The 26612-nt window shown below is 33.7% G+C and overlaps 2 protein-coding genes and 1 pseudogene across 8 annotated transcripts; 1 reads left to right on the top strand and 2 right to left on the bottom strand.

Moving 5' to 3' along the window:
- Window positions 1–6187: 6187 nt before the first annotated feature.
- On the bottom strand, window positions 6188–7180 carry LOC146905468 (uncharacterized). The gene is made up of 4 exons (XM_085728543.1): window positions 7120–7180; window positions 6691–6888; window positions 6570–6601; window positions 6188–6460 (listed from the first exon to the last, which is right to left on the bottom strand). The coding sequence occupies exons 1-4, from the start codon at window positions 7178–7180 to the stop codon at window positions 6317–6319; spliced, it is 435 nt and encodes a 144-aa protein (XP_085584669.1). The 3' UTR covers window positions 6188–6316.
- Window positions 7181–13866: 6686 nt separating this feature from the next.
- LOC146905467 (F-box/kelch-repeat protein At3g23880-like) lies at window positions 13867–20977 on the top strand. 6 transcript variants are annotated; one of them, XM_085727020.1, is made up of 4 exons: window positions 13867–13999; window positions 14363–14599; window positions 14919–15597; window positions 17329–17576. In XM_085727020.1, the coding sequence occupies exons 2-3, from the start codon at window positions 14592–14594 to the stop codon at window positions 15580–15582; spliced, it is 672 nt and encodes a 223-aa protein (XP_085583146.1). In that variant the 5' UTR covers window positions 13867–13999; window positions 14363–14591; the 3' UTR covers window positions 15583–15597; window positions 17329–17576. The 6 variants fall into 6 exon arrangements, with proteins under 6 accessions (XP_085583146.1, XP_085583147.1, XP_085583145.1 ...); XM_085727021.1 differs by having other exon boundaries at window positions 17085–17576; XM_085727019.1 differs by lacking the exon at window positions 17329–17576 and adding an exon at window positions 20677–20977 and having other exon boundaries at window positions 14363–15597.
- A 286-nt stretch (window positions 20978–21263) lies between these two features.
- LOC146905466 (SNF2 domain-containing protein CLASSY 4-like) lies at window positions 21264–26007 on the bottom strand (annotated as a pseudogene). Its single transcript, XR_015019908.1, has 3 exons — window positions 23866–26007; window positions 23536–23691; window positions 21264–23218 (listed from the first exon to the last, which is right to left on the bottom strand). The product of XR_015019908.1 is annotated as an SNF2 domain-containing protein CLASSY 4-like (transcript).
- Window positions 26008–26612: the final 605 nt, after the last annotated feature.

Raw genomic sequence — 26612 nt, 5'->3', positions numbered from 1 at the left:
ACATTTCATAGGCATATGCACCCCCACAAAGAAAAGCAAGGCAAAAATATATCATGCCACCCGTCGGGCTCAATTGATTGATATACTTAAAACTCGTCTTGACCTAGCTAGTGTAGTAGAAATGTTAGACTTAGACTTGTTTTTCTTTTTGAAGAAAAAAGACTTAGAATTGTTAAAAATTTCATTAATTAAAATAGGTAAGTCTGCAACTTATGAAAAAACATACTATGCCTATCAGGTCGGCCCGTATATTTGTAAAAACATATACTTTATTTTATTAATAAACTTTTGGTTGTTTTAGATTTTTAATACCATATTTATTTATTTTTTGTCATTTAGGATTTTGAACGAGTTACAAAACTCTAGATATTACTCTCTTATCTCAATTACAAATGGCACACATACTTTTTTGTATTATCATCTTAATTTCTTACGTTTCTATTTCATTCCAAATTACAAAGTAAGCAAGCCTATTAACAAAAAATAATAACAATAGGTCACATGTATGCAATACATTTTTTGGATATACAAGCAATATAAGCTTATTATAAAGTGAAAAGATGGACCGATGTGCTCTACATAAAATGGATCTAAGCTTATAAACCAAAATATGGTTTGATCAAAATATCCCTATAGGATATATGATATTTTAATTTGGTAAATGTTTCATATAATAAAAAAATTCGCACTTTTTAGTTTCTATAACATTTTTCTTTAGTATTTTTACTTAAAATGTTGATGGAAAATTTTACAGTGATTAAAGCGTTCATTTTTTTTGTATGAACTAAGTACAAAATTCTGGATATTTATAAAAACTATTTTCTTAATTAACCCCTAATTTATATAAAAAAAAATATATTAGACTTTCTCAGCTATAATTAGCATAACATATAGTCTTTATAATTTCTAGATCAAGAATTGTAGAATGTTTTAACGGGAATTAAAACAAAACTACAGTATTTATTTCTTATATGAGGTACTCTGACCAATGAATTTCTTATATGATGTACTCTGATCAATGAAAAGTGGAGAAAATGTATAATTTCTTAGATGAAGAAACAAAGATGGAGAGTATTTCACCAGTGAAAGTTTTTATCAATTGGTTGGAAGGTTAAAAAAGATAAAAAAAATTGAAGCACAACGAAAGTACCTATAGAGACTTGGACAAAGCAATCAGAATAGAGGAAAAGCTTGCAAGCCACTAAACAGGTTTTTTTTTTTTTTTTGGGTTAATTAACTAAATAATTGCAATAAATATTTAGAATTTCACTCTACAAAATAAAATCGTACTTTTTAGTTTTTGTAAAAAATTTCGTCAGTATTTTTAGTCCATATAAAATTTTCCGTCAACATTTTTAGGTTCTATAAAATAAAATTTATCTATATTTTTGGTCCCTAAAAACCTAAAGAAAAAATGTTTAATTTACTAATTTTTGCATATGCAAATAGTGCTGGGAAAATCATCGGTGCAAGTAAATCTACCATCTATGCAGTTGGTATCTCTCAGGCTAGACTGAATAATATTGTTAATCTATTTGGCTTTGAAATTGGTTCTTTGCCATTCATATACCTTGGAGTTCCCGTCTTCAAAGGGAGGCCAAAAGCAATTCATCTTCGGCCCATAGCTGACAAAATCAAATCAAAGCTCTCAGCATGGAAGGCCTCTCTGCTTTCTATAGCTGGAAGGGTGCAATTGGTCAAATCAGTCATTTATAGCATGCTTACACACTCAATGTCAATATATTCATGGCCCATCTCCATCTTGAAGGACATTGAGAAATGGATAAAAATTTGAAGTCTCTCATTTCTTGGAAGGTGGTTTGGGATTGAGGTCTCTCATTTCTTTAAACGAAGCCTTCAACTTAAAGCTTTGCTGGGACATGATGCAATCCATAAAAGATTGGGCCAAACATTTGAAGTATGTTGTTCATGGTAACAAAGCTATCAATCATCACATCTGTTCTTCCCTTTGGTCTGGTATCAAATCAGAGTTCCCTCGAAGTCATTGCAAACTCTTACTGGATTGTTGGAGATGGAGGTGGAATCAATTTCTGGAAAGATACATGGTGTGGAGACCCCCATTCAGGAAAGGTTGCATTTGTCAAACTATGATATTCAATCTTTTCATGCGCTTGTGAAAGACTATATCTAAAATTGTCACTGGTGTATCCCTCATGATATTGATTTTCAACACCCTAGCCTTAGGCCGATTGTCTTATAAATCATAATTCCAATGGAAATCACAGAGGATAAGCTAGTTTGGAAACACACCACTCATGGAGGTCTGAGCTTATCTGGCTAATATGCATTCATAACACAACCATCAGCTACTTTTCACTGAGCAAGCAACATTTGGAACAAGGACATACCTCCGTCGAAGTCTCTTCTAACTTGGAGAGTAATTCATGACAAAGTGCCAACTGATGAAAAGCTACAACAAAGGGGATTATGCATCTCTTCGATGTGCTCGCTTTGCGTATCAAATGTGGAAACTTCTTTCCACCTTTTCTTTGAATGTAAGTTTGCTTTCATGATATGGTGTTGGTTTGCTTCTATTCTGGAAACTACTCTAAATTTTCAATCTGTTGAGGATATCTGGAAGGTTTGTGATCGGAACTGGTCCCCATAATTTAAAATAGTTATCCTAGCCACCATTGTTAGCATCTTCAGCACCATTTGGTATTCTAGAAACCAATGCAGATTCCAAAATGATAAACCTAACTGGAGTCTAGAAATCAACAACATCATCTCATCTGTCAATCTTTCAGGAAACAACACTTCTAAATCCGCCAATGCTTCTGTTAGGGACTTGGTTACTTTGAAGAAGTTTAATGTTGTTATTTATCCTCCAAAGCCTGTTTGTGTGAAGGAAGTAATTTGGCCCCCTCCTAGCCCAGGATGGATTAAGTGCAACACTGATGGTGCAGCCAACTCTACCACATCAGCTGCCGGTGGTATTTTTAGAGATTCACTTGCAAACTTTCTGTCGTGTTTTACAGAAAATATGGGAGGAGGCAGCGCTTTTCACTCTGAGTTATCTGTAATATTGCGAGAAACTGAGATTGCCTTTCAAAGAGGATGGAAAAATATGTGGATTGAAACAGACTCCTCCTTAGCGGTCATGGCATTCAAGAATGATTCAGCGATTCCTTGTGATCCTAGAAATAGATGGAAGAACTGCAAATGCCTTCTTTACTGTATGAACTTCATGATCACTCACGTTTATAGAGATGGTAATAAATGCGCAGACAAGTTAGCTTCTATAGGGTTAGATTTACATGGCTTTACTGTTTGGCTTTGCATGCCTAATTTTCTTAGTAGCCTTTTGTTGCATGATAAACAAGGGATGCCCAACTTTAGGGTGTCTCATGTTTAGGAGGTTATGGCCTAGTCCCCCTCATTTTCTTTGTTTTTCTCTTCTTTTTAATGATATTGTTTTGAGGTAGTAGCCCTTTGCTACTCCTCATGTTGGGTTAAAAAAACATATGCACACTACGGGTAAACAATGCTAGATAGAGTTTATGCTTTACATTAGGGAGAGGAAAATACACATAAAATTGATTTTAATATGTTTGAGTGATGTTGATTGAAATTGATTTGTGTAGCGCTCGAGGCTGACGAGGGTATGGAGTGATCGTCGGTACACAAGGCATGACAATATGCGGCTCCTTGCAACTTCTAGGCAACCGAATCACATCGGAATGAGAGGGATTCTAAGACTGTGCAGGTATGAGACTGCATGGTTGAAAGAATGTTTATAGGAATTGTTTGGTACTACCTATACCACTTCTTTTCGGTAGTCCAAACCATAAGAACTTCACAGTTAAGCGTGTTTGACTTGGAGCAATTTTAGGATGGGTGACCTTCTAAAAAGTTTCCCAGAAAGCGTGCGAATTCTGGCACCGACCTCTTCATAAAATGTCTCTAGTAGCTACCAATTGAGATACACTTACCTGACCTCTTTAAATTCATGACATGGATCCACCAGCAATGCATCTCTATGTGACACCTACTACTAATTTGAAGTTTTGATTTGTCTCTGAATTTTGTTTGAAAATAACGTGATTTTTACACTCATACTTATTCTTCGATTTACTTTTACATGAATATATCGAGACACAGACTACTCACATTTTACTCATATTTATTTGAAATCAAATTTTCAAAATTAATTAGTTCAAGATCAATTTTTATCACTATATAATCAAACACGCTAAAACACAAACATGGTGTTGACACCGGTTTTATAACTTTTATTCTACTTTTTTTTCCCTTCACATTATTATGGTAAGAGCAACGTAGAATAATTTTTATTTTCTCTTGAGAGGAAACGTAGAAGAAAATTTGTTTATGTTAAATTTGCAAATATTTGGTCTAAGCAATAAGTCAACAATATATAAATAGAGATTAGGGAACTGGTATAACAATAAGTCACTATATATGTATATAGAGAAAGGGGAATTGTGATTAAGTGAATTATTGAATGATTCACAACAATAATTTTCTTTTGTTAGAGAGAAGAAAACATTTCCAATTCTCAATTTGCTGCTTTCTTAGATTCACCAACAATCAAACTCTTTGAATTTTAGTCAAGGGTAGGTCTATCTGGAAATTTCCACACCTGCATACACAATTAACGAAAATTTGTACGAGTTTTAGAAGTCTTTGTTAACAGCTAAAATATAACATTGAAAACGTATAACAAAAAATTGTATCTAAAAAACACTCATACCCAATGTATAATAAACACAATTTGTATTTGCCCCTGGAACTGACTCCGCCAATAGCCTAATGCATAAGGCGAAAGTGCAATTTTATCCCCCTCTTATTTTGAACACCTTAGCTATTTAAATTTTGGATTCCTATATAGCTTGACTCATTTATCAACTATGCTCTAAAGACAAAATCGCATACAAATAAAACAGCAGAACTGTATCAAGTTAGATCAAGTGTAAAAGTACTATTCTTCATCGTTGCCTAATACAAACAGCTTAAGTTGGGTACTGCTTGTCAACTGAATTTTACTTAACTAATAATCTCATATGACTTATGTCAAGACTGTAAAGGAAATCAAATTCTATTGCTTAAAGTTACAGGAAAACTTCCTTCAATAATATTGCAGCACCAGGTACTTTCAAGAAGTCCAAATCTCTCCTTCCTATTATTTAAAGACCAGGTTCTCCCTCTCAACAAATTCTTAATTAACTCGTCTATCTAATTAATATATCTCCAATACTCAGATGATCATTATTCTAAAATGAATTTTCCTAAATGGCTATTCACCACTAGAATAAGAGTAACCCAATAGCATACAATTATAATGAAGACCTAACTGATTGATTAGATGTAACATTGAAAGGAATAAAGAATTCACCTGCTCTTTTCAGAATACTTCCCTAGCACAGCAAGTACAGCACACAAACAAAGCAGTAATCCAAGTGATAGCTGATAGCTTAATCACCAACTGCATCCTTAGACCTTAAATCTACAAACTCCAATATAGCGATAAATACAAACCGGCAACCATAAAAACTCTTCCCATGTGACACGTTTACATTTACTGGAATCCCTAAAAACTCTTCTCCTGTAGTGTTCAATAAGCCCCTATCGACAACCATATCAGATCCCATTTCTCATCAAAACAAACCAGCAAGGAAACATCAATACATAAGTAAACCAAATATTTGAATAAGAGACATGAAATAGAATAAGAAACCCAACGTTGCCAACGGCTAAACCTAGGTTCAATCAAATATTGAAGTTCAATCACAATAAGAAACCAAAACAAAGAAATTATAAAAATAGTATTATTGATTGAAAAACCACATGTGTTTTAGACGAAAAGCCCCCTATAATAACCCAATAGTTATTGTGCTCTTGATTTCAATATTGCATACTTGCAGACACAATAAAAGAAAGCTATGAAACACAGACCTACTCGAACCTGATTGACCCTTGTTTTTCTCATTTCTCGTCCACAAAAAATTAAATTGTTTTGCTATTGGAAACTGATATTTTTATCCCCATATCCATTCAATTGATTACTAGACATAAAGGAACTCAGATTTCTAAAAACTGGCTATATTGGACAGGCAGCAGATGGAATTTCTGCCATATTTTGTTATAGACAGACACATCACTGCATGATAGCAAAAACCAATAGAATAACAATGCTAATGCCACTAAATATATACATTGTTAAAATAGCTTGAAATTCATTCATAAATGGTTCATACAGCAGTAGAAGAAAGAAACAATGAATTCAAACGGTAGAATCCACTTATTGTATTCCATAACAGAAAATAGTAGGCTACACTTATGCATCATTTTCTTCTTCCAGATCAAATTCCATTAGTTCATCAAATAATGGCATCTGTTTAAATGGATTGTCCAACCAAAGAGTTGTGCGGAATTCGTCTGCATATTCTAGTTCTAGGCAGTACTGAGGGGAAGCAGGGACCTAAAACCAGAAGGAAAAAAATAAAAAACATGTTGATTCATATTATTAATTCCAGTGGATGATTAAAAAACAAAAGTGAAAGTAAAAAAAGGCATGCAAAACACAATACCTGTATCTCCTCGAGGAGAAAAGGTATGCCATCTGCAGAGATAAAATGTGGTAAGGAGATTTATTTATCAACATAAAGTAGTAATATAAAAATGTGAAAGTTAAGGGATACATAGGTTTACTCCTATCTGGAGGGAAATCGTCCTCTATATCAAAACAAGAGATTGAAGCTTCATTTGCCTCAATGCACTCTCTGTGATCGTGAATAACAAATTTCTCCTTGATAATATGTCTCCTCAATGCACTTCGACGACCTCGAATCCTAAAACCTTTGCGTTTGTTTTGATATGTCTTTGACTTGAGTTTGGATACAGCGGGCTCTATCAAAGCAAGCAAAGAAAAAAGGAGATTAGAACAAAGCAAAAACAGATAGGTGCTTCATAGCTCATGTGTAAGTGTAATTTACGCATGAGGGAGTGAAGTGTTATCATGTGTGTTGGTGTGAGATTACACTACACTTTACTCTATCATGCATAGTAAGTTTTTGTTAACCAATTCATTAATTTAATCTTTAGATTAGATTAATAAAGATAATTTGCAACAAAACTTACTTTTAGGGCTTTTCTGTTGGTAGCTGCTTTCATCTTTAATCATCATCATCAAGCTAGTCATTATCATCTAATCTCAGAAAAAATAAACACAAGCGACTGCAGTCAATCAAGGTCCCCTTATTATACCGTTATGTGTTAAACCCAAATATATAAACCCACTCACTCACTCATTACAAACCAAGTTCATCTTTTCTTCAATTTCTTTCTTCAAAACTCTTTCTACTTTCTCTCTCTAGAAACTCAAAATCAAAACCACAACGAAGCGTTCTCTCTCTCACACACTCATCGTCGCAACGTTCTGACTCGTGGAATCAAAGTTCTTCTTCTGCATCTTTCGTTTGTTGGTAACACGTAACAGGTAAACTATCGCATTTCCTTTATCAAACAATGAAACCCTAGAATAGAATTAAATCTTGTTACAAACCAACCCTATATTCGAACATCTAATCTTTACATTCAATTAATTTTGTTGCAGTCATGCAAGGCTACACCATTGGATTAATCCACTATTATTACAGGCAGCCACGTTGCCTATTCATCACCCACCCACGTTCTATGTACTATAGTCAAAACAGGAATGATAAGTAAACACAAAAATACAAACACAAATACGACAGCATACACTGTTACTCAATACTTATATTTTTTTATTTTTCTTTTTTCCTTACTTTCCTTCTTTCTTATTTACCACCATCTTTCCCTCGTTTCATTTTCCCTCTTTTTTCGTTTTCCTTCCCTCTTTCTGATTCACCCATTTCCTATGAGCAAGAGCAAGAACAAATCATCTTTCATTCACTCATAGGTTCTCGTCACTCCTTCATATTTGTATAGTGCCACCCACTCATGCTATTTTCGGTCACTCCACCTATCTCGGCTGCGACGCTATATTCCTCTCCTTGTTTTCATACCCAGGTTTTTTCCTTTTGTCTGTTCTTGTTTTTAAAATTTCAATGGCTTGTAATTGTTGTTATACCTTGTTGTGCTAAACGTTGGTTTGATTCTTAGTAGATAAGAAGAAGAAGAAGAAAAATCCTAAACCCAAATAATTCTTGTTTTATTCTTACTTGTTATCTCATTTCATTACTTCATTCTTGCATTTTTATCATGGGGTGAGATGATTCCTTCATCATTTTCGTTTTCCCCAAATTTCAAATTAAAAACCCTAAATTTTTGAATTCACTAAATGATGAAATTGATTAAGGTTTTATATCCTGAATATGTTCAATATTAATTTTCTCAACTTAATTGCATGATTATAGACTTCAACACAGCTAATACTTAAAAGTGGTAAGAATTGTAAGGAAAAGTTATCTCATTCAGTAGAGTATGAAAGTGAATATAAACACACTTGAACATATAATTTAAAAGATATAGTGTCAGTGATGAATTGATTTTTTTTTCCTTCTTTTTAAGAGATATGAATATGATATGTACTTTGAGAAAGTAGATTATGTTTCGAGTGAAACCTCATTATGTTGAAATTGTGAATAGTTGAGTATTTATATATGAGAGGGAACCTCATAATCTTGAAGAGAAAGGTAGGAATATAGTTGTTGCATTGATTTCATAAGTGTGGACTTCAGAGTCTTAGAGAACAAGTTATTTCACTATTTTGGTATTTGTAGTAGTGCTGCTATCTTAGGGGGTTCAGGGAGTGTTTTTCTGCCTGGGCCTTTTCTGCTATCTGGCCTGGGAAGGGAGGTCTGTGCTGTTTGTGAGGCCTGTTTGTGATTTCTGGTCTGCTGTTTGCGCCTCCCCTGTTTTCTGGTATGTTGTTTGTGTTTATATGAACAAAGTCCATGCTTAAATTATATTTAATGTTTTTGTTTGTGATGCTTACATTGTTTCTGATGTTTTTGCTACATTATATTTGATGCAATAAGCTCGTAAACCACTATGTTTGCAATATAACTTATTATTGATCTAATTAAGTGATTTTGTGCAGTTTTGGTGTGCCAATTTCACCCACAATTGAAAATTTATGGATAGTTCAAATGTTGTTGTGGATTGTGGTAGTACTGATGGTGAAGGTATAGAAGTTGGCAGCTTTAATGTTGAAGAAGAAGATGATGATGCATGCTGGGAGCCTAAAATAGATATGTGTTTTTCTAGCTTAGATGAAGTTAAATCATTTTATAAAGAGTATGCTTTTAGAAAGGGTTTTGAATGGAAGATTAGATCATCTAATTCCCTATTTTATTCAAAATCAATATCTTTTTTTGTTGTTGTTAATTCTCTGGATTGTACATCATTCTAATGTTTATAAGAAATTACCACAATTTACTCCTCAATTCCAAAAAGTATAATCTTTCCCTCATTATATAGTGTAAATGTAGTGAAGTTTATTAGTATGTTTCTACATGCATGTTTGATAAATGTGTATAAAGTAAGATATGGTTGAAGCTATTTTTGATAGCATATGTTCTGCATGCATGTTTGATAAATGTGTTTTAGTACAAAGTAAGATATGGTTGAAGATTTTTTGATCATGTTTAATTAAACGAAAGTTTAAAGGCATACTCAATTGTTTGATAGTTAAGAAACATACATATATTTTTACAAAAATCACATTTGGTATGAGACATACTATTAATTATAATAGTCCACACCATATAAACTAAACTCATTTGATTGACAACACAAAAGATTTGGAGTTTCCTATGTTTCTTTTTACCACAAATCTCCATTGATTAACAACAACATAAAAGAGAATTGATTTTGAACAAAGAGAGAATTAGATGAGATTTAAGGATTTAAAGATTCGAGGATTAAATTCGGAATTTAGAGATTTAGAGATTTATAGATTCAGTTTGAGATTCAATTTGTGTTCTTCCAAACGTGTCCATCAACAACAGATCATATGACTTATTTGGCGCATTCACATATAACAGGTTGTCATCAAAGCCTAAAATTTCTTGACTCTTTTTCCAAATTCTATTTTGGATACCCAAAATAACAATGAAAAAATTGAATCTATTTATGTTTTATGTGTTAAGATTTTACAAATATAGACTTACGAACTTGAACACCACGCGTTAAGGCTCAAGAAGAAATCAAAAGTTCCAGTGCATACTTCTTTAACTGAAAATATGGTGACATTTAGGGTACACAAATTGTTAAACTTGTGTACCCATGCACAAACATTCATTTGACCTTTGATTTATTTATCATTTAAAAAATAAATGGTTAGGATATAATGATTGAAATCTAATGTCATGTGTAGCTACTATGTATTCTATAGGAGCTATTCACTCTATGAAGTGGATCTTAATTAAAAAAGTATTTTTAGGATGCATTTATTTTTTAATAAAACTGTTTTTTATGTTTTATTCGCCAACATTGGTCTTTTTTTATTAATAGTTTTTTTTTTTGACAAAATTTTTATTAATAGAGTTAAGTCTTACTTTTTGTTCTCGGTGCATAATTTATACACCCTCCGGTCACTATTATAAGCAAAAAACAACATTTTGGATTCATTCATTTAATGATGTATGTGGTCTATAATAAAGATCAAATACATCATTAAATGAATGAATCTAAAATGTTGTTTTTTGCTTAAAATAGTGACCGGAGGGTGTAGTGCTTATATTTTGCTGTTTGTGAGTGACAGAAATATTGTAGTTTTTATGATTTCTTTTATCTCAAAAATAAACCTACAATTTTCTAAAAGAGTTTATACTGTACGTGCATGCAAATTGAATCGAAATAAAAAAGACTATTATCAAACGAATAAATTTTGCAGAAGACTATTATTAAACGATTAAAAATGCACAAATAACCCATAAAAACGTACAGAGGAACAAAAATAATCTTACTTACTAAAACTTAACCCCTAAAGTTAACTCTAACCCTAATATTTTCCCCCCATTTTTCCCTCCACTTTTCTAAGTCATTGAATCTTGCACATTTAGGCACCATTCAATTTTAGTCATTGATCATATTTCATATTTATCTCTTCTATTTTCCGAAACAACTATTTCATATTTATCTCTACTTCCGAAACAAATTGGCCCTACAACTATTTCATATTTATCTATAGCCCTATTTTTCCGAAACAACCATTTCATATTTATCTTTTCTGTTTTCCGAAACAACTATTTCATATTTATCTCTTATATTTTCCGAAACAACTATTTCATATTTATCTCAAGCTTAACCCCTAAAGCTATCTCTAACCCTAATATTTTTCCCCCATTTTTCCCTCCACTTTTCTAAGCAATTGGATTTTGCACATTTAGGCGCCATTCAATTTTAGCCATTGATCATATTTCATATTTATCTCTTCTATTTTCCGAAACAACTATTTCATATTTATCCCTTCTATTTTCCGAAACAACTATTTCATATTTATCTCTAAAAGTACCCTAAAAGTCACCCTTCTATTTCATATTAACAATTTGTGTACCCGAAAAGTCACCCTGAAAATATTGTGTACTCTAAAAGTCACCCTAAAAATATAGGTTGCATATGAACTTCTTTCTTTTCATAGGTTGTTTAGATGGTGAAAGTATTTTTTTTTTCTTTATTTGAATGGAAGCTTGTGTCAGTGATTTTCGACCATTTACAATGGACTTGTTGAAACGCACTCTCAACATGTTGAACCATTGTAAGGGTGTGTTTAAAATGATAGAAAAATGATGTGGAGGTGAGAGGAGATGAAACAAATAAACATGTTGAATTCTAACACGCTACGCCACGTGTCACATTTCCATTTGGCAAATCCAGCGAGTGAGTTACATGCTCCGACAGGCGCGAGTGGGGTGACAGAGGACGCGGAGAGAGAAAGTTGTTTGGATAATGAGGGGACACTTGGCAGATTTTGATTAGCTGCTTAGATTTTTCTCATTTTAATAATTTGAACTTAATTATTTCATTGCAAATAATTTTTTTTTATTTTTTTTTATTTACCAAAATTCATGATTTTTTTTGCCTATATATGACACATAAAAAATATCAAGTTTTTCACTATCTTAATCTTATTATTAGCTTTTCTTTTGAAGTTTTAGTCTTTTGAAGTTTCGTGGTTGAAGATGATTTGTATCGTACTAATTAAGTTACTTGTGTATTGTGTGCTTAGTTTGTTGTCTTTCATTTTAAGTTATTTGTGTGCCGCGTGCTTAGTTTAATGTCTTGCATTTTAAGTTATTTGTGTGTCGCGTGCTTAGTTTATTGTATTGCATTTTAAGTTAAGAAAATAAAATAAAATTATTTAAATAAATTTTGTTTTTGCAAAAAACTAAAAAATAAATTGTTATGTGTTTTTTATTTTAATTTAATTATAATCGATAATTGTAATTTTATGTAATTATAGAAAAAAATATAAAATTAAATAAGAAAAATAAATAAAAGTGGTGGGGTAGAGTGTTGAATAAAAAACCATTGGAGAGGGTAAAAGTTGAATGAGTGTTGAATAAGAGAGAGAAAATGATGTGAAGTGTTGGGAATTGAAAAAGTAGGTGTTGAGTGTTGTTGAATATTTTTCACCATTGTAAATCGTCTTAGTAGGGGTGATGATGATTTGTATAAGATGGTCACATCTCAGTTCAATCTCCATATCATAAAATTTAAAATTAATTTAAAGCAGCAAAATTTCATAATTAACTGGTGTTAAAGTCATAATCTTTTTAATTTTATTGACATAACAATCATAATCTATATTGTTTTGGGACGGAATTGAAATTATGTCCCCAATTTGAGACGGATTGTTGTTTTTGTCGCAAAATTGGGACGGATTATTTATTTCCGTCTCATATTTGAGTCAAAATTTGTATTTCAGTTCAAAATTTTGTGAAAAATGAGGGCGGGAATTTTGGCGCCAACATTAAAGAAATTAAATTAAATTTTGTAAGAAATTAAATTATTTCAAGAATTAATTTTATTATTTATATGTAAATTAAAATTCATAATAGTTTTAATATTTTTTTGAGCAAATAATAGTTTTAATATTATGGTAAAAAAAATTAAGGTTTTTTATATAGGAAAAAATTAAGTTATTTATAAATATTGTAAAAAAATAAAAAATTATATAATTTCAAAGAATGATAATAAAATAATATATAAAACTGAGAAAAATAGTGAAAAAATTCTTTTAAACAAAATAAGTTTATTGTTAAAAAAAAAGTTTATTAGTAAATAAAATAAATGTGATATGTAAAACGTGTTGTTTCTCTATTCAACTGAGTAGCTTTCTCTTTCATCTACGAAAACCTAAATCCCCAAATTTCTTACTCCATTCATCGTTTTCTCCCTCTCCCTCTCCCTCTCCCAATCTTCGTTGGTATCATCATCAACCTCGACAAGCTCAAGTTCTTAGATTCAAATTGGATTGTTCTTTATCATGGCTTGATTGGCAGGAGGGAGTATCAATGTTTGCCTCAACCATGGCAGTGTAAGCTAGAGGTGCACCTTCTTCATCTTCAACAATGGGAGAAACGATAGTGGGTTGACCACTTTCCCAAAAGGGGCGGTAGAAGAAGGATTCTCGTTCATAGTTACAGGACGGCTACCCTGAGGCTCTCACCGCCATTGCTTTCAATTCAGTCGCTATCGTTGACCGCCGGTACGAAATTACTCATCGCCCTCTGCATATTTTTTTTTTGCAAGGACGAAAACCAAAACTGGCTCAAATTACAGGGACGAAAATCATATTTAAACTAATTTTAAAATACCCTATAATTTTTTTTAAATTATCTAGTATTAACTTATTTTATTTTAATAGGTAACAAATACCCTAATTTGGTGCGAAAAAATTGGGATAGACTCAATTGGGTCTGAGTCAATACAAATTCAAATACCTTCAAACATTCATTCAACTTGGCGACTCTATTCTACTCTCTACTCTCTGTCTCTCTCTCTCTCTCTCTCTCTCTCTCTCTCTGTGGTAGGTTTTCTCTCACTCCTAATCGCTTTCAATTCTTCTTTCATGCTTTCGAAACCCTAAACCCTAAATCAATCTCCGAGATGGTTTTTACTTCAATTTCGATGCTAACTTGTGAATGAACATTTCGATCATCATTTTTCATCGCGTAATGTGTAATTTGATTTTACAAACAAAATTACTATTTCTGTGTCGTTTATGAGTTCACTATTGCTTTGTTTGTTCTCTGAATTTTATAGGAAGTGATTTTTGATTTTTTTTTTTTTTTTTTTTTTTGTGAATTCTGATTTTATATTGTGAATTTCTGAACTCTGAATTTTAACATATTATCATGCTTATGGAAGTTTATTGATTTGATTTTTGTAGGTTTGGTTACGATAGTTTCAACATGTTCATTAAGCAGGTAATTTTGTTTTGAACTTGCAAGCCCAAAACGAAGAAGTCAATCGTGATTCATGACCGCTCGATCCGTTCAGTTAAGCAAAATGGATCCAAACGATGCCGTAACCCTGTCATCCGCGCAGCCGTATCTTCCGGTGGATCTGATTGCAGAAATTCTTTGCAGGCTTCCTGTGAAGCTCCTCCTTCAACTCCGATGCCTCTGTAAGTCATGGAATTCTCTTATCTCTGATCGTAAATTCGCAAAGAAACACCTTCACATGTCAAAGATTTCCCAGCACCAACACCGTCTTATCACAATCACTCACCGTCTTGTATGGGATTCCCCAATTTCATCTCTTTTCAACCCTAACCCTAGCACTGTTACACAGACTCAAGTCGATTCCCCAATTCCCTTGAACATGCTTATCAATAAATATGGAACTCCTAGCACTGATTTCAAAATAATTTCCTCTTGTGATGGCATCCTTTGTATCACCATTGCTGACCGTTCTGTTTTCCTGTGGAACCCTTCTATTCGAAGATTCAATGTATTGCCTCTTTTGGAAAAACATCATCGTAGAAGAGTTACTCCTTCCTGTTTTAGGTTTAGCTTTGGGTATGATCATTTCACACACAATTATAAGGTTGTTGCACTTTCTTACAAAAATCATCAAGTCTATGTTCATACTTTGGGTACTGATTGTTGGACGAGGATCCAAGACTTCCCATATTCTGGCCCCACTCGTGGACCGGGAGTATTTGTCAGTGGCACTGTCAATTGGTTGGCAATAGACCATCGTGTCATTGTTTCTCTTGATTTGGAGCATGGGTCGTATCAAGAGCTTTCGCAGCCTGATTTGGACAAGGATCGATGGATCTTGGGTGTGTTGAAGGATTGCTTGTGCATCTTTGCAAGTTCTCATGGGTTTTTGGATGTTTGGATTATGAAGGAGTATGGAAATAAAAACTCTTGGACTAAATTGTACAGTATCCCTTACATGGAACATTGGTTTTGCCGTTCGCATACCAAGGCTTTCTATATTTCTGAGGATGACCAAGTACTAATTGATTATTGTGACTTAAGTTACAAATTGAAGTTGGTTGTTTTCAATTCCAAAAATGATACTTGGAAGATTCCTAAGCAAAACATCAACTATAGGATGCACCCAGAAGTTTACGTTGAGAGTTTGATTTCACCGTGTTAAGAATTAGTAGAACAGGTACATATAAGCACTGAATTGGAGAACATTTTATGGATTTGCAGCATTGTCTATGATTGTTTATTTTTGCATTTATGAATTAGAATTTAGAAGTACCTGATCTCATTTTAATTACTTACTAATCAAGGAAAAACTTGTACTATATTTGATATGTTTCAAACTTTGCACCTATTTTTACTTTCAGCCACATGTTACACCATCTACGGACAGTGATTTTCTTTATTTCTTTTTATCTATTTTTGATTTGTTTTGTTTTGAATGAAATGTGAAATTGATGGTAGTTGGCACGAGCGGTACTGTTCCTGACTTTAGACATTAGTGCTTGTAGAGAGAGAGTGTAGTTGGTGCATGGTCAAACATTTGAGGGTGTGCAAAATGAACAAAAGTAGGATTAGTGGTATAAATTAGGGATTGTGTGAAGAAATATATGAACAACTTTCAGTTTTTGTAAAGACACAGTTCTGTAACAACCGAGAAATAAGCAAACTAAACAAAATACAGTGTCTGAGTTACTTAACTTAGCTATCCTTTTGAACAAGCAGACAAAGCTTGGTAGCTATTGGAAATGGAAAATAAAGTCTTGCTGTTTATATTTGGTTGTTATTCAGGTGGTATAGTCGAGTCCTTTTGTGACCTAACTAAGCATATTTAAATGTATTTTGGCAAGAATCACTAATAATTGTAAAAAAAATTACATTTTAAATTTTAACATAATGAGTTTAGATCCCCTACTACGTTTGAGTGAGTTACTTTTAAAAACAGTACTCTTGTATAATGTGATTAAGGATCCGATGGAGGTGATGGATGAGATTGAAGTGTTGTCGTGGAGATGGGGTTTGTTTAGTAAGAGATTGCCTAATTGTCCATTTTATGAATGGTCATGGGACCTTTGTAACTGTTTGGTGAGATAAGAGTCTGTTCCGGCTTGTTGGTTGGTGTTATCTGTCAGTGGACTGATTTCCGTCATTCTTTCTAGTTTAGTGATTTTAGTTTTATTTGGCCGTGTGGTGGCTCTTTTTGGTGGCCGATTGTAGCTGCTTGTGTTTATGTGGGTTAGTTTAGGTGTTGAGGTGGCTGCTTTGGCTGTACTTGATTTGTAGTTTGTTCTGTTTGTGTGTGTTTTCGTTAGTTGGCAGGGGAACGGGGTTGTCGGGTTTTCGCTAGTTTCAGCTAGTGCTCGTGTCTAGCTAGCTGGTGTTAGCTTTTGAGGAGTAATTTCTGTCGGTGTTAGTTTTTCTTAGCAGCTCTTTGTTGTGAGCACTGGTTTAACACAATTGAAGTTAACAGTATTACTTGCAAATTATCACCCAGTATCCAATTTATGTCACATTACTGTTACAGATGTTCCAGTAACATAGTTTACAATTGAAAGAATAAAAGAAAGAAAAACCACGTGCTAGTCAATTTTCACTTCATGCTAGCCAATTGGCACTAACTTTGTCTTTGATATTTTTATTTTTGAATTTTTTGCTTTGTTTTCTATGCAGATGCAGATGTGAATTTGATATAACTATCATTCACTGAAAGTGCTTTTATGAGTTTATTAGCTTTATAGGCTATTCTCATGTTTCTTTTTCTTTAGTTGCTTTGTTTGGTTCTTAATACCATCAATCAATGTTTCTTTTGGATTATTAGACACCAAGCAAGCATGTTAATCATTAGCGTGTATTACAACATAGGCAGCTTTTGTTGTGTTACTGGTGTTGTTGTCTAACTTTCACTTTTACGTAGAGCGCCGAAGAAAACCAAGAAGTGAGCAGCATAACCAGAAATTCAATGGAAGTTGAATCTTTTTATGGCACTGGCATAACCCTGCAGTGTGCTAAAATTATGTTCAGGGCTAACTAGTCTCCTTTTTTAGTTGGTTAAGACTTTCTTGTATATGTAGTATAAACTTATTTGTTGCTAACTTTATATTTTACCTATTTGTTAGTTTGCATTTTTACCATTGCTTTTAAGATTCTCATAGTTTTCCGAAATACTTGTGTTATCGGTTTATTTAACGCTACTAATCTCATGTTTATTTCGTTACAATTTTGTGTATAAACTGGGTCACCTATGTGCACAGCTACATAGACCATGCAAATCACTTAGGAATTATGTTCATTATCTTCATTGAGCCAGTTTGGATCTGGTGTAGTTGAGTACTCTTGGTAACCCCTATTCAAAACTCAAGATGGTCTGAAGTCAATTTGATGTTAATTTTACTATAACCTAATCTGAATGGTATTATGTGCAAACGAAACTTCAATTGCCAAACAAAATTCCCTTAATTTATAGTTTAATTTGACTCACCAAATTTAGGATATCATATGATACCTTTTTTGATCACGAATATTAAACTTTTATGTATCTTAAACCTTAGTTCAGAAAATTATCTCACTACAGAGGTGAAGGTCGTGCAGCCTGACTTGTAACATCAATAATCTTAACATGCATAAAATTCCCACTGTTGGATTAAAGGGTTTTTAAGTTGAGATTGATTAATCCAATTTTATATTCAAGTGTACATCATTATTTTTTTATTTTACACCAACGAAAATAACATTTAGTGTCATGTGTTTTGCGTAATCTTCAAAGATGCCAAACTAGGACCCGCGCGTTGTGGAGGCACAAATTTCTTTACATACAATCCCAACACAAGAGAGTTGCGTGCAGAAATATCTGGTTTACACCCAAAAAGGTATACATGAATATAGACCAACCTGTGATTTCTCGTGTGATAGCATCTATACATAGTCTAAACCATGTCCCTTAGATAGCCATCCTTACTAGTGTATTACTAAATAAAAAAGATCAATTGTGAAACACTACATTGTCGACAAAGCATTAAGAACAAATTTAGACTAAAATTATATTGAAAACATAAATCATATACAACCGGTCAGATTAAGAGTAATACATAGATTCGTAGCTATTTACATACAATCCCGACACAAGAGAGTTTAGTTACCCATGATATGAATAACTAACAACAAAGGAGAGTTGATGCATGTTGGAGAAGCATCAACAAGCTTGTCTCCAAGCTTCCCTTGCCCTCCAATGGCAAGGGATTAGTGGTATAAATTCAGAACTTTGAGGATGTGCAGCTGGCACACTGTGACCATAGTGTGGGTCTGCCCCTGTTTGTTCGGTTACAGCTGACTCTTATTCCCCGAGTTCGCAGCCGCAAATGTACCACTAGTGGATTTCGCCCTTGACATGTTGGCCAATCTCCAATCATCTAACATGTGATTTGCTCTTTGTAAAGTAAGTGTTGCCAGAGCCTCAAGTTTCGACTTTTTCAAATGCTCCACAAAATTGATCCAAACCTCTCTGATTGAATTGCAGAAAACTGTTGAAAAAGAAAAAGAGAAGTTGCTTTTGTCACATTATAGTGTAGCCTCATCGTTGTGTCAATCGTAGGCCATGAACAAATTAGTTAATGTACTCAAAATGTAAGTTATCTGATGAACAAATTGATGCTACTTCATGTCTAATTTTCCTAGAACTCCAACGTTTGATCTATCACGGTTGGAAAGTATTTCTGCTGAAAATGTAGATATATCTGGAAACTTATGCCAGCAATCTCGTAATTTAAGTTATCTGTTGAATATATCTTATTGTCGTTACAGTGTAGTGAACGGATTATCGAGATGGAAGGAGTAATGCCACTTCCTCACTCACTATCACTAGCATTTCATGTCTGCATGATTTTTTTTATCAGTAGTACATGCCTTGTGATATAGTAAAGATATATCATAATTCATAAGAGCTTCTGGCTAACATGAATTAAATCATTATTTTTCTAATGAAATCGGTTCTTTAAAGTAACATTATTCTGTGTATTTTTTTTCTTATCTATGTAATTTTATCTAGACTATTGTTATATGTTGTATTGATTGATCCATGTAATTAATCAACTCCACCTAAGAATCAACATTTACTGCATGAGGTGATTGAAAAAGGGTTCCATTGCAACATGGAAATACTAGGAATATTTGTGAAAATTATAATTGTAGGAGAATAGCACTACCCTGTCACTAAAAAATGAGACAAAAGTTAAAGGACTTTGTTATTATTACTTAAAATGGATGGATAGGGCCAAATAAACACAAGCTCCATCCATTCTATCAAGCTTAATCTTAGTGGTAATGTATAGGATGCAGTTCGATCCAACGGTTGAAAATTGACAAGACTGGATGGCATACTTCGGATTCTTGGAGAACTTGCATTTTTGAATTGCATATCACTTTCAACACTTCTTATTCAGACACTAAATTTTTATGTTGAAAAGAGTAAGTTATTTTCTTACACTTGTTGTCTCTCATTAGCTGCTTACAGGGCTACCTTTGCAAACATGCTATGTAAGTAAGTACACAAGGATCAAATTAACAGTAAAAAATGATAATGAAAGAGAACTATGTATTTGGTTATAAGCAATGGTTTTTTGACTTTTCTCCATGATGCCTTTCTTAACAATTGTAAGATCAATAAATCATTCATAATACAAAGGGTTGGTTAGGCATTATTTATTTACATTATTTAAAATGTACCTTTCAGTGTTCTGATTCGAAGCTTTTTGCATCAAATGACGGTATAAACAGGCGCCATAAATATAAATGGAAAATATGTAAACGAGTATGGCTGTTCATTCTTATTTAGCTGAATTTGATGATGAATTATTTTCTGAAATTTTTCGTTCGTTATTGAGATGACCAACTTGTTGATTTGGTAAGTATCAAATTAGAATTAAAAAAATCATTAGTATCAACATCCTGATCATGGAACTAAGTATTGCTGAGATGAGGATTTACATTATAATCAATAATTCCAAACATGTTTATGCATATATTCAACTTATAACTTCTTTTTTTGGTCCCTGGAAGTGTAACGCGTTGCCTGACATTAACCTACGGTGTTATCATGCTGATGTGGCTCCTGAGAAGGGCAAATAGCATGCTGATGTGATTTGAGGAACTAATTTGCAGACAAAACATAATTTCTTCTTGGATTCACATTCTTAGTGTGTAGAAAATGATTATCTCCGTGTTAGGATTCATTATAATTAATACTATCTTTGTGTTCTGATTCTTGCAGAAAAAGATGTAGTTAATATCAAAGTAGTGCAGTGAAATCAGCAATGAACAATGGATGCTTCTGCTTGTTGTCAAAAAAGAACAAGAGAGACTTAAGAAGAAAGTTATCGAGGATGAAAATTGATATGAGCAAAAATGGACACCCAAAGTTGAAGTATCACTTTTTAATTCATATGTAGCCACTGCTCTCAGCTTAAAGATACTGACAGTGTATTTAAGTTAATTGTAGGTCATGATACAAATATAGTATATATCCTAAGTTGAAAGTCCTAGCAAGGTAATTGTTGTTTTCTTCGATTTAACACGTTGGCCTTAAATTTTGTAGAGTTAGCAATGTTTAAGAATCTGCAAAACCAAATAAAGAGCTACATTAGAAGCATGATCTGAATTAAACAACACAGATAATTAAAATTGTAAAAGTAAGAGCATTTCTATTTTTTGTTTAACCTTTAGTCGAAATATATCATTGAATCATCATATTAACAAAATATAAAGTCAAAACTACTAATTTAATCTGATCCACCAAAAATATTCTTACCTTTGAAAGTAGTCATTGGTGGTCTATACACGAAACTGAATTGATTGAAAATTTAACATTCTTGCAAACACAGAAATGTATCCAAGCATGAAATTGGATCACTGCCAAAACTCTCACATATCTCGCTCCTTCCTCAGTACCACGCACTTAACAAACATGTCTTTGAGATTTTCATGCTGAGTCATCTGATCAAGAACTCTATCTTCAAAGTTCACATCACAGCTCTTGGATTCATCATCAATATAGGCGGCATTTTTCTCTGAAAAAACAAGCTCAGATAACCGGTCTTTTCGGCCTGTTTACCATATTTTTCCTCCTCCATAGTCCCTTCAGCAAGCAGATGGTATGTGTGTACCACTCTCTTCTGACCAATCCTATACGCTCGGCTGATAGCTTGTCTTTCGACAGAAGGATTCCATACAACATCCAGAAGTACAACCCTAGAAGCTCCAACTAAGCTAATTCCCTCAGAACAAGCTTTTGTAGATGCAACTAGAACCTTTGCTTGGCAATTTGCATCGTTGAAGCTATGGATTACGGATTGCTTGACCTTTGGAGGATCTTTGCCAGACATGAACAACACTTCCTTTCCCTCAGACCATTTAAAAGCAGAGGTTAATTGGTCTTTAATTAATTGTAAAGGCGCATGGAATTGGCTGAACACAAGAACTTTCTCGTGAAAAGCATCGCATAGCCGAACAAACTCGAACAAAAATTTTGTTTTGACACCTTCATATGGGTTCAGTCTAAGCTTTTCCAGCTGATCCTTGTCGAGAGCAGATTCTTCTTCTTCCGAAAGAGAACATTCAAGGAAAAGCGATGGATGGACGGATGTCAATGCTATCTTACGTTCAAAGTTAAATATTGTGTTCTTAGAACGTTTAATGCTCTTCAGAATTTCATTCTGCAAACTACCTGCTGTCAAAGTCACCAAACAGTCCCTTAACCCGGGAAGCTTATTTTCAAGGATCGCCCCTTTGTGCACATGAACAAAGGGATCCATTAGCAATTTCAGCTTCTTGATCTTATCATCAGAAGGGTCTCTTGTTGTGTTGCCCGAAACAGGTTCACAACTCCGCTTTTTAGATGATTTATGTCCCTGCTTATGGCAAAAACTTTTTAGCTCAGGCGGTATCGTGTTAGGAAAAGAACGCTTCACTAAGCTTAAGGTGCTGTAAAGCTCCCAGAAATTGTTCTGGAATGGAGTTCCGGAAAGGATGATTCGCTTCTGCGCTTGAATCTTCGACAACACCTTCCAAATATGACTTCTTTGATTTCTTGGTGTGTGTCCTTCATCTAGAACTAACAAACCAGGAGCTTTTAGCAGAATCTTTCGCATATCACAGTTTCCTTTTCTCTCCTTCACATTTTCATGCTTTTTCTTATCTTGGCATTTTTTTCCAAACAAACTGTAGCTGATTCCAAGAATGCTTGTTTCTTTGAACCACGAAATCATTTTTGTCATCCGCGTTTCATTAATATTATGCTGTGTAGTATACTGATCAAACGTTTCAAGCGCATCAGCATGTTCTTTACCAGATAACTCGGGATTGCTTAAATTGTGAAATGGAACTCCGATGTCCCATTTCTTGAATTCATCCTCCCAAGTTAGTAGTATACTAGCAGGAGCAACAATAATCGGCAAGCATTTGGGAAAGGCTTTCAAATATGCCTTGAGAAACACTATGGTCAGCCTTGTCTTTCCGGTTCCAGGAGCATGAGAAATAATGCAGCCACCTTCACTGCAAGGATCGGCATTCTTTAACTTTTGAAGCTTGACGCTTCCTGCCAAGTTTTTCCAAATGAATTCAAAGCCTTCTTGTTGATGAGGATATAAAGTTTGTTTCAAATCTGGAATTAGGTCCCAAACTGTGCCTTCATTGCAAGAGAAATTAGTTTCTGAATCTTTATCATAAACATTGAATTGAGATCCATCAAACAGTGAAACATTTACTCCATCAAATGATGCCTTTCTTCCTGAACCTTCACAGGGAAATCTATCAACCTGTGTCACGTGTAAAACAAGTATGCAAAATATCGGTGCCTCTTATCAACATATATATCACAAGGTAAAATCAGAACAAACATACAACTATATGAAATTTAATTTGAATCTAACAGCAGAAAATTTATTGAATCTAACAACAGATTTATTGGTGTTATGTTCCAAATAGTACTGCTTTAGCCGCAAGTACACAATACTTTGCATTAAATCGCTGCATAATGCAATCAAAAGTGGTGTGTTCAAATTTCAATAATCAAGACCAAAATCAGAAAAGTAACCAATTTATTTTACATAAATCAATATGAAACCGTGCTTACCACTAGTGGTGAGATATATTTGATCTCAGTAATAACCACACCACACAATTTGCAATATACACCAATCTCTTCGTCGAGAAAAGTGTCGTGTTCACATCGCGATGATGGACTTCCGCTTTTTATTTTTGTAGCTTCATTTGTCCCTAAATTTCCAATCTGTAGATAGTAACACACTATGTATAAACATATAGATATTGCTTAGACCGAAGTTTAAACATATAAACAGTTTAAAATTAAAATTAAAATCAGCTTGAGCACTAGTCCTATAGTTCACAAATTAAAATGAAAATGCAGAGTTCAAACTTAAATGTTCTTAAAATGGAGGATTACCATGGATACGGCGTCAGATTCTCTAAGAATTGTATCCAATTCATCCCATAACACTTCGTTCTCCTCCTCCTCCATGGTCTTTTGCACTTTTTCCACCTTCTTAAGGCTCCATATCGATGGGGGTGTCTCCACAGAAACCAGCGGTGGCTGTGTATCTTGTCGATCAACGCCATGCTCGTTGAACTCGAACACAGTCGAATCATTCTTCATGGTATTCTTTCTGTCCCAATAGCATTTAGCAAGGAGCAACTCCTTCCGCATAAAATGTGTGCATTTGACGCTTTGTATCAAACCATTGTTATCAATAGATTCCTTATTCTTCTCAACATGGATGTTAGCTATACCTTTGTTCTCCACCATTTTCTGTTTACGTGATTCCTTCATCATTTCTTGCTTTGTTTGAACCAAAGAAACTCCCCCAACATCTAAACCCTTGACATGCTCTTTTCCTTCACCAGAATCAGCAACATCCACACTTTCATTAGGTTTGGCTTTGGCATTGTCTTTGGCTTTGACTTGGGATTTGCATTTGGCTTTAGCAACACTAACATCATCACGAAGATTCACAGTTTCATTAGGTTTATCCCTTTCTTTGGCTTTGGCAACAATTACATCATTATCAGAAACATTTTCCACACTTTTTGCTTTTTGTTTCTTTGATGTATCATTCTTGTTTGAAGAAGAACCCTTCTTCTCAAAGGTAGTAGAAGTTGCTACACTACCATAATCTGAATGCTCCACTTCATCATTGTTTACAGAAGGACTTTTATCCTTCACCTCCTCATTATTCATCTCAGAAATTCCACTGTGTTTATCATTCGTCTCTCTCACCAATTCCTCCGCCATATTAAAGTCTTTTCGCCCACCCTTTTTCTTATCTTTCTCCTTACCATCATTATAAGGAGAACTAGAAGAACTATCATCATCATTGTCAGAAATCTCATTCAGCTCATCAACTCTAAATTCCTCATCGCTAGTCTCATTTTCTTCACTTTCATCGGAATCAAAACAGTGTTCTTCATCACTCTCACCATAATCATCCAAATCAACAAAAAACTCATCTTTATCAACAAACTCACCTCTTCCTCCACTTTTTGCTCCCTCTTTAACATCATCATCAGAATTAGAATCTGAATCAGAACCAGAACCAACAGAGTACTGTTCTTCATCACTCTCATCAGAATCGTCCAAATCTACAAAAAAAATATCTTTATCAGCAGACTCATCGCTTCCTCCACTTTTTTCTCCCTGTTTAACATTATCATCATGTTCTTCTTCTTCTTCATCATTAGAATCAGAACCAACAGAGTGTTCTTCATCTGAATGTATTGTAATCGGGTTTCCAAGTGTCCAACCACGCTTTTCTTCGACAAAGTTTCCATCTTCAGCATCAAACTCGCCACTTTCATCACTTTTCACATCCTTTTTAACATCATAATCACCCTCAAACATCTTCTCATCACCAACATCAATGAAAATAACCTTAGCATTCTTAGGAACAACAAAAGGTTCTTCTTTTAACTTTCGTTTCTTAGAGTGGTCTTCTTCACTTTCACCATATGGGTTTTCAACTGTTCCATCTTTAGCATAAAACTCGCCACTTCCTCCACTTTCACCACTTTTCACTTCCTTTTTAACATCAAAAACACCCTCAAACATCTTCTCATCACACTGCTCCGACCCTTCATCATCATCATTATCATCATCAATGGAAATGACCTTAGCATTCTCTGGAAAAAGAAAAGGTTTTTCTCTTATCTTCCGTTTCTTAGAACCAGAAAGAGAGTCAAAACTCATATCATCATCACTCTTTCTCCGCTTTGATGAACCACCATTTGAAAGAAAACCGATCAAGGGAACATTGCTGGTATGAGTTATGCTACAAACACCAGCCATCACAAAAAGAACAAGGACAATAAATGAAACAGGTTTGGCTTTCTATGCTTTAAATGTCTCTGTTATAAAAGAAGGTCTTAATGGGAAGAAGAGTTGTAAGTTGGTGTGTAAAAAGAAAAGAGCAAAGAGAGAACGTAGCATAGAAGATGAAGAGTGTTAAATGCCTAGTGTTATTATGATGTCTTGGAAATTGTGTTAATTTATTTTTTCAATTAATATATTTTGTAAAATCATTAACATGTGCTCAAATAAAAATTGTTAATGTCATTTTTAATTTCCAATGTGACAATACTTTTTTTTCATTTCAATTGTACTCTATAATTAATACAATACTTTGTACACTACTCCTAAGTATTACTTTTTTCCTAAAAAAAAAAGTATTACTTTTATTTCGATGGAAAATAAATCAATATACCATTTGGACACTATTATAAATAAAAAATCCATTTTTTAGGTTCATTTAATAAATGATATATGTGGTTTATAACCGCATATATCATTTATTGAATAAATCTAAAAAATGAAATGTTGTTCATCAATTATAATCAAGGATGTTTCTAATCGGTGCTCCATGGAACAATAAATTAAACTAGGTTCCACTTGTTTTACCATGATAGAAGAGAGAAATAAGTCTACTAATTAAAATATTAAAAAATGTTAAGAATACTCTCTTTCTTTCTTTGGTGGTGTATGAAATTCGAACCTCGAATCTTGTCTTTACCAAGCTCACAGAAACAGAATAATCTCTTTCTAACATTACTCTTTTAAGGGTGAAACTCTTCTGGGTCTCAGCACTTTATGTGAGATTCATTTTTAAAATGTGAGTTCTATATGAGTTTTACTCAATGAAA

Source organism: Medicago sativa, chromosome 7, assembly GCF_051527215.1.
Source record: "Medicago sativa cultivar Bolivia chromosome 7, Bolivia_mono, whole genome shotgun sequence".
Classification (NCBI taxonomy): Eukaryota; Viridiplantae; Streptophyta; class Magnoliopsida; order Fabales; family Fabaceae; genus Medicago; species Medicago sativa.
Note: the sequence above shows the minus strand (reverse complement) of the source record. Positions and strands in the feature narration are given on the sequence as shown.

Excerpts from the sequence above, each read along its gene's own strand:
- LOC146905468 (XM_085728543.1), bottom strand. The coding sequence starts at position 7,180 with ATGACTAGCTTGATGATGATGATTAAAGATGAAAGCAGCTACCAACAG. Across the intron at positions 6,602-6,690 it reads CGATTTCCCTCCAGATAGGA|ATGGCATACCTTTTCTCCTC; the intron begins GTAAACCTATGT and ends TTATCTCTGCAG. Across the intron at positions 6,461-6,569 it reads TTCTCCTCGAGGAGATACAG|GTCCCTGCTTCCCCTCAGTA; the intron begins GTATTGTGTTTT and ends TTCTGGTTTTAG.
- LOC146905467 (XM_085727019.1), top strand. The coding sequence starts at position 14,452 with ATGACCGCTCGATCCGTTCAGTTAAGCAAAATGGATCCAAACGATGCC.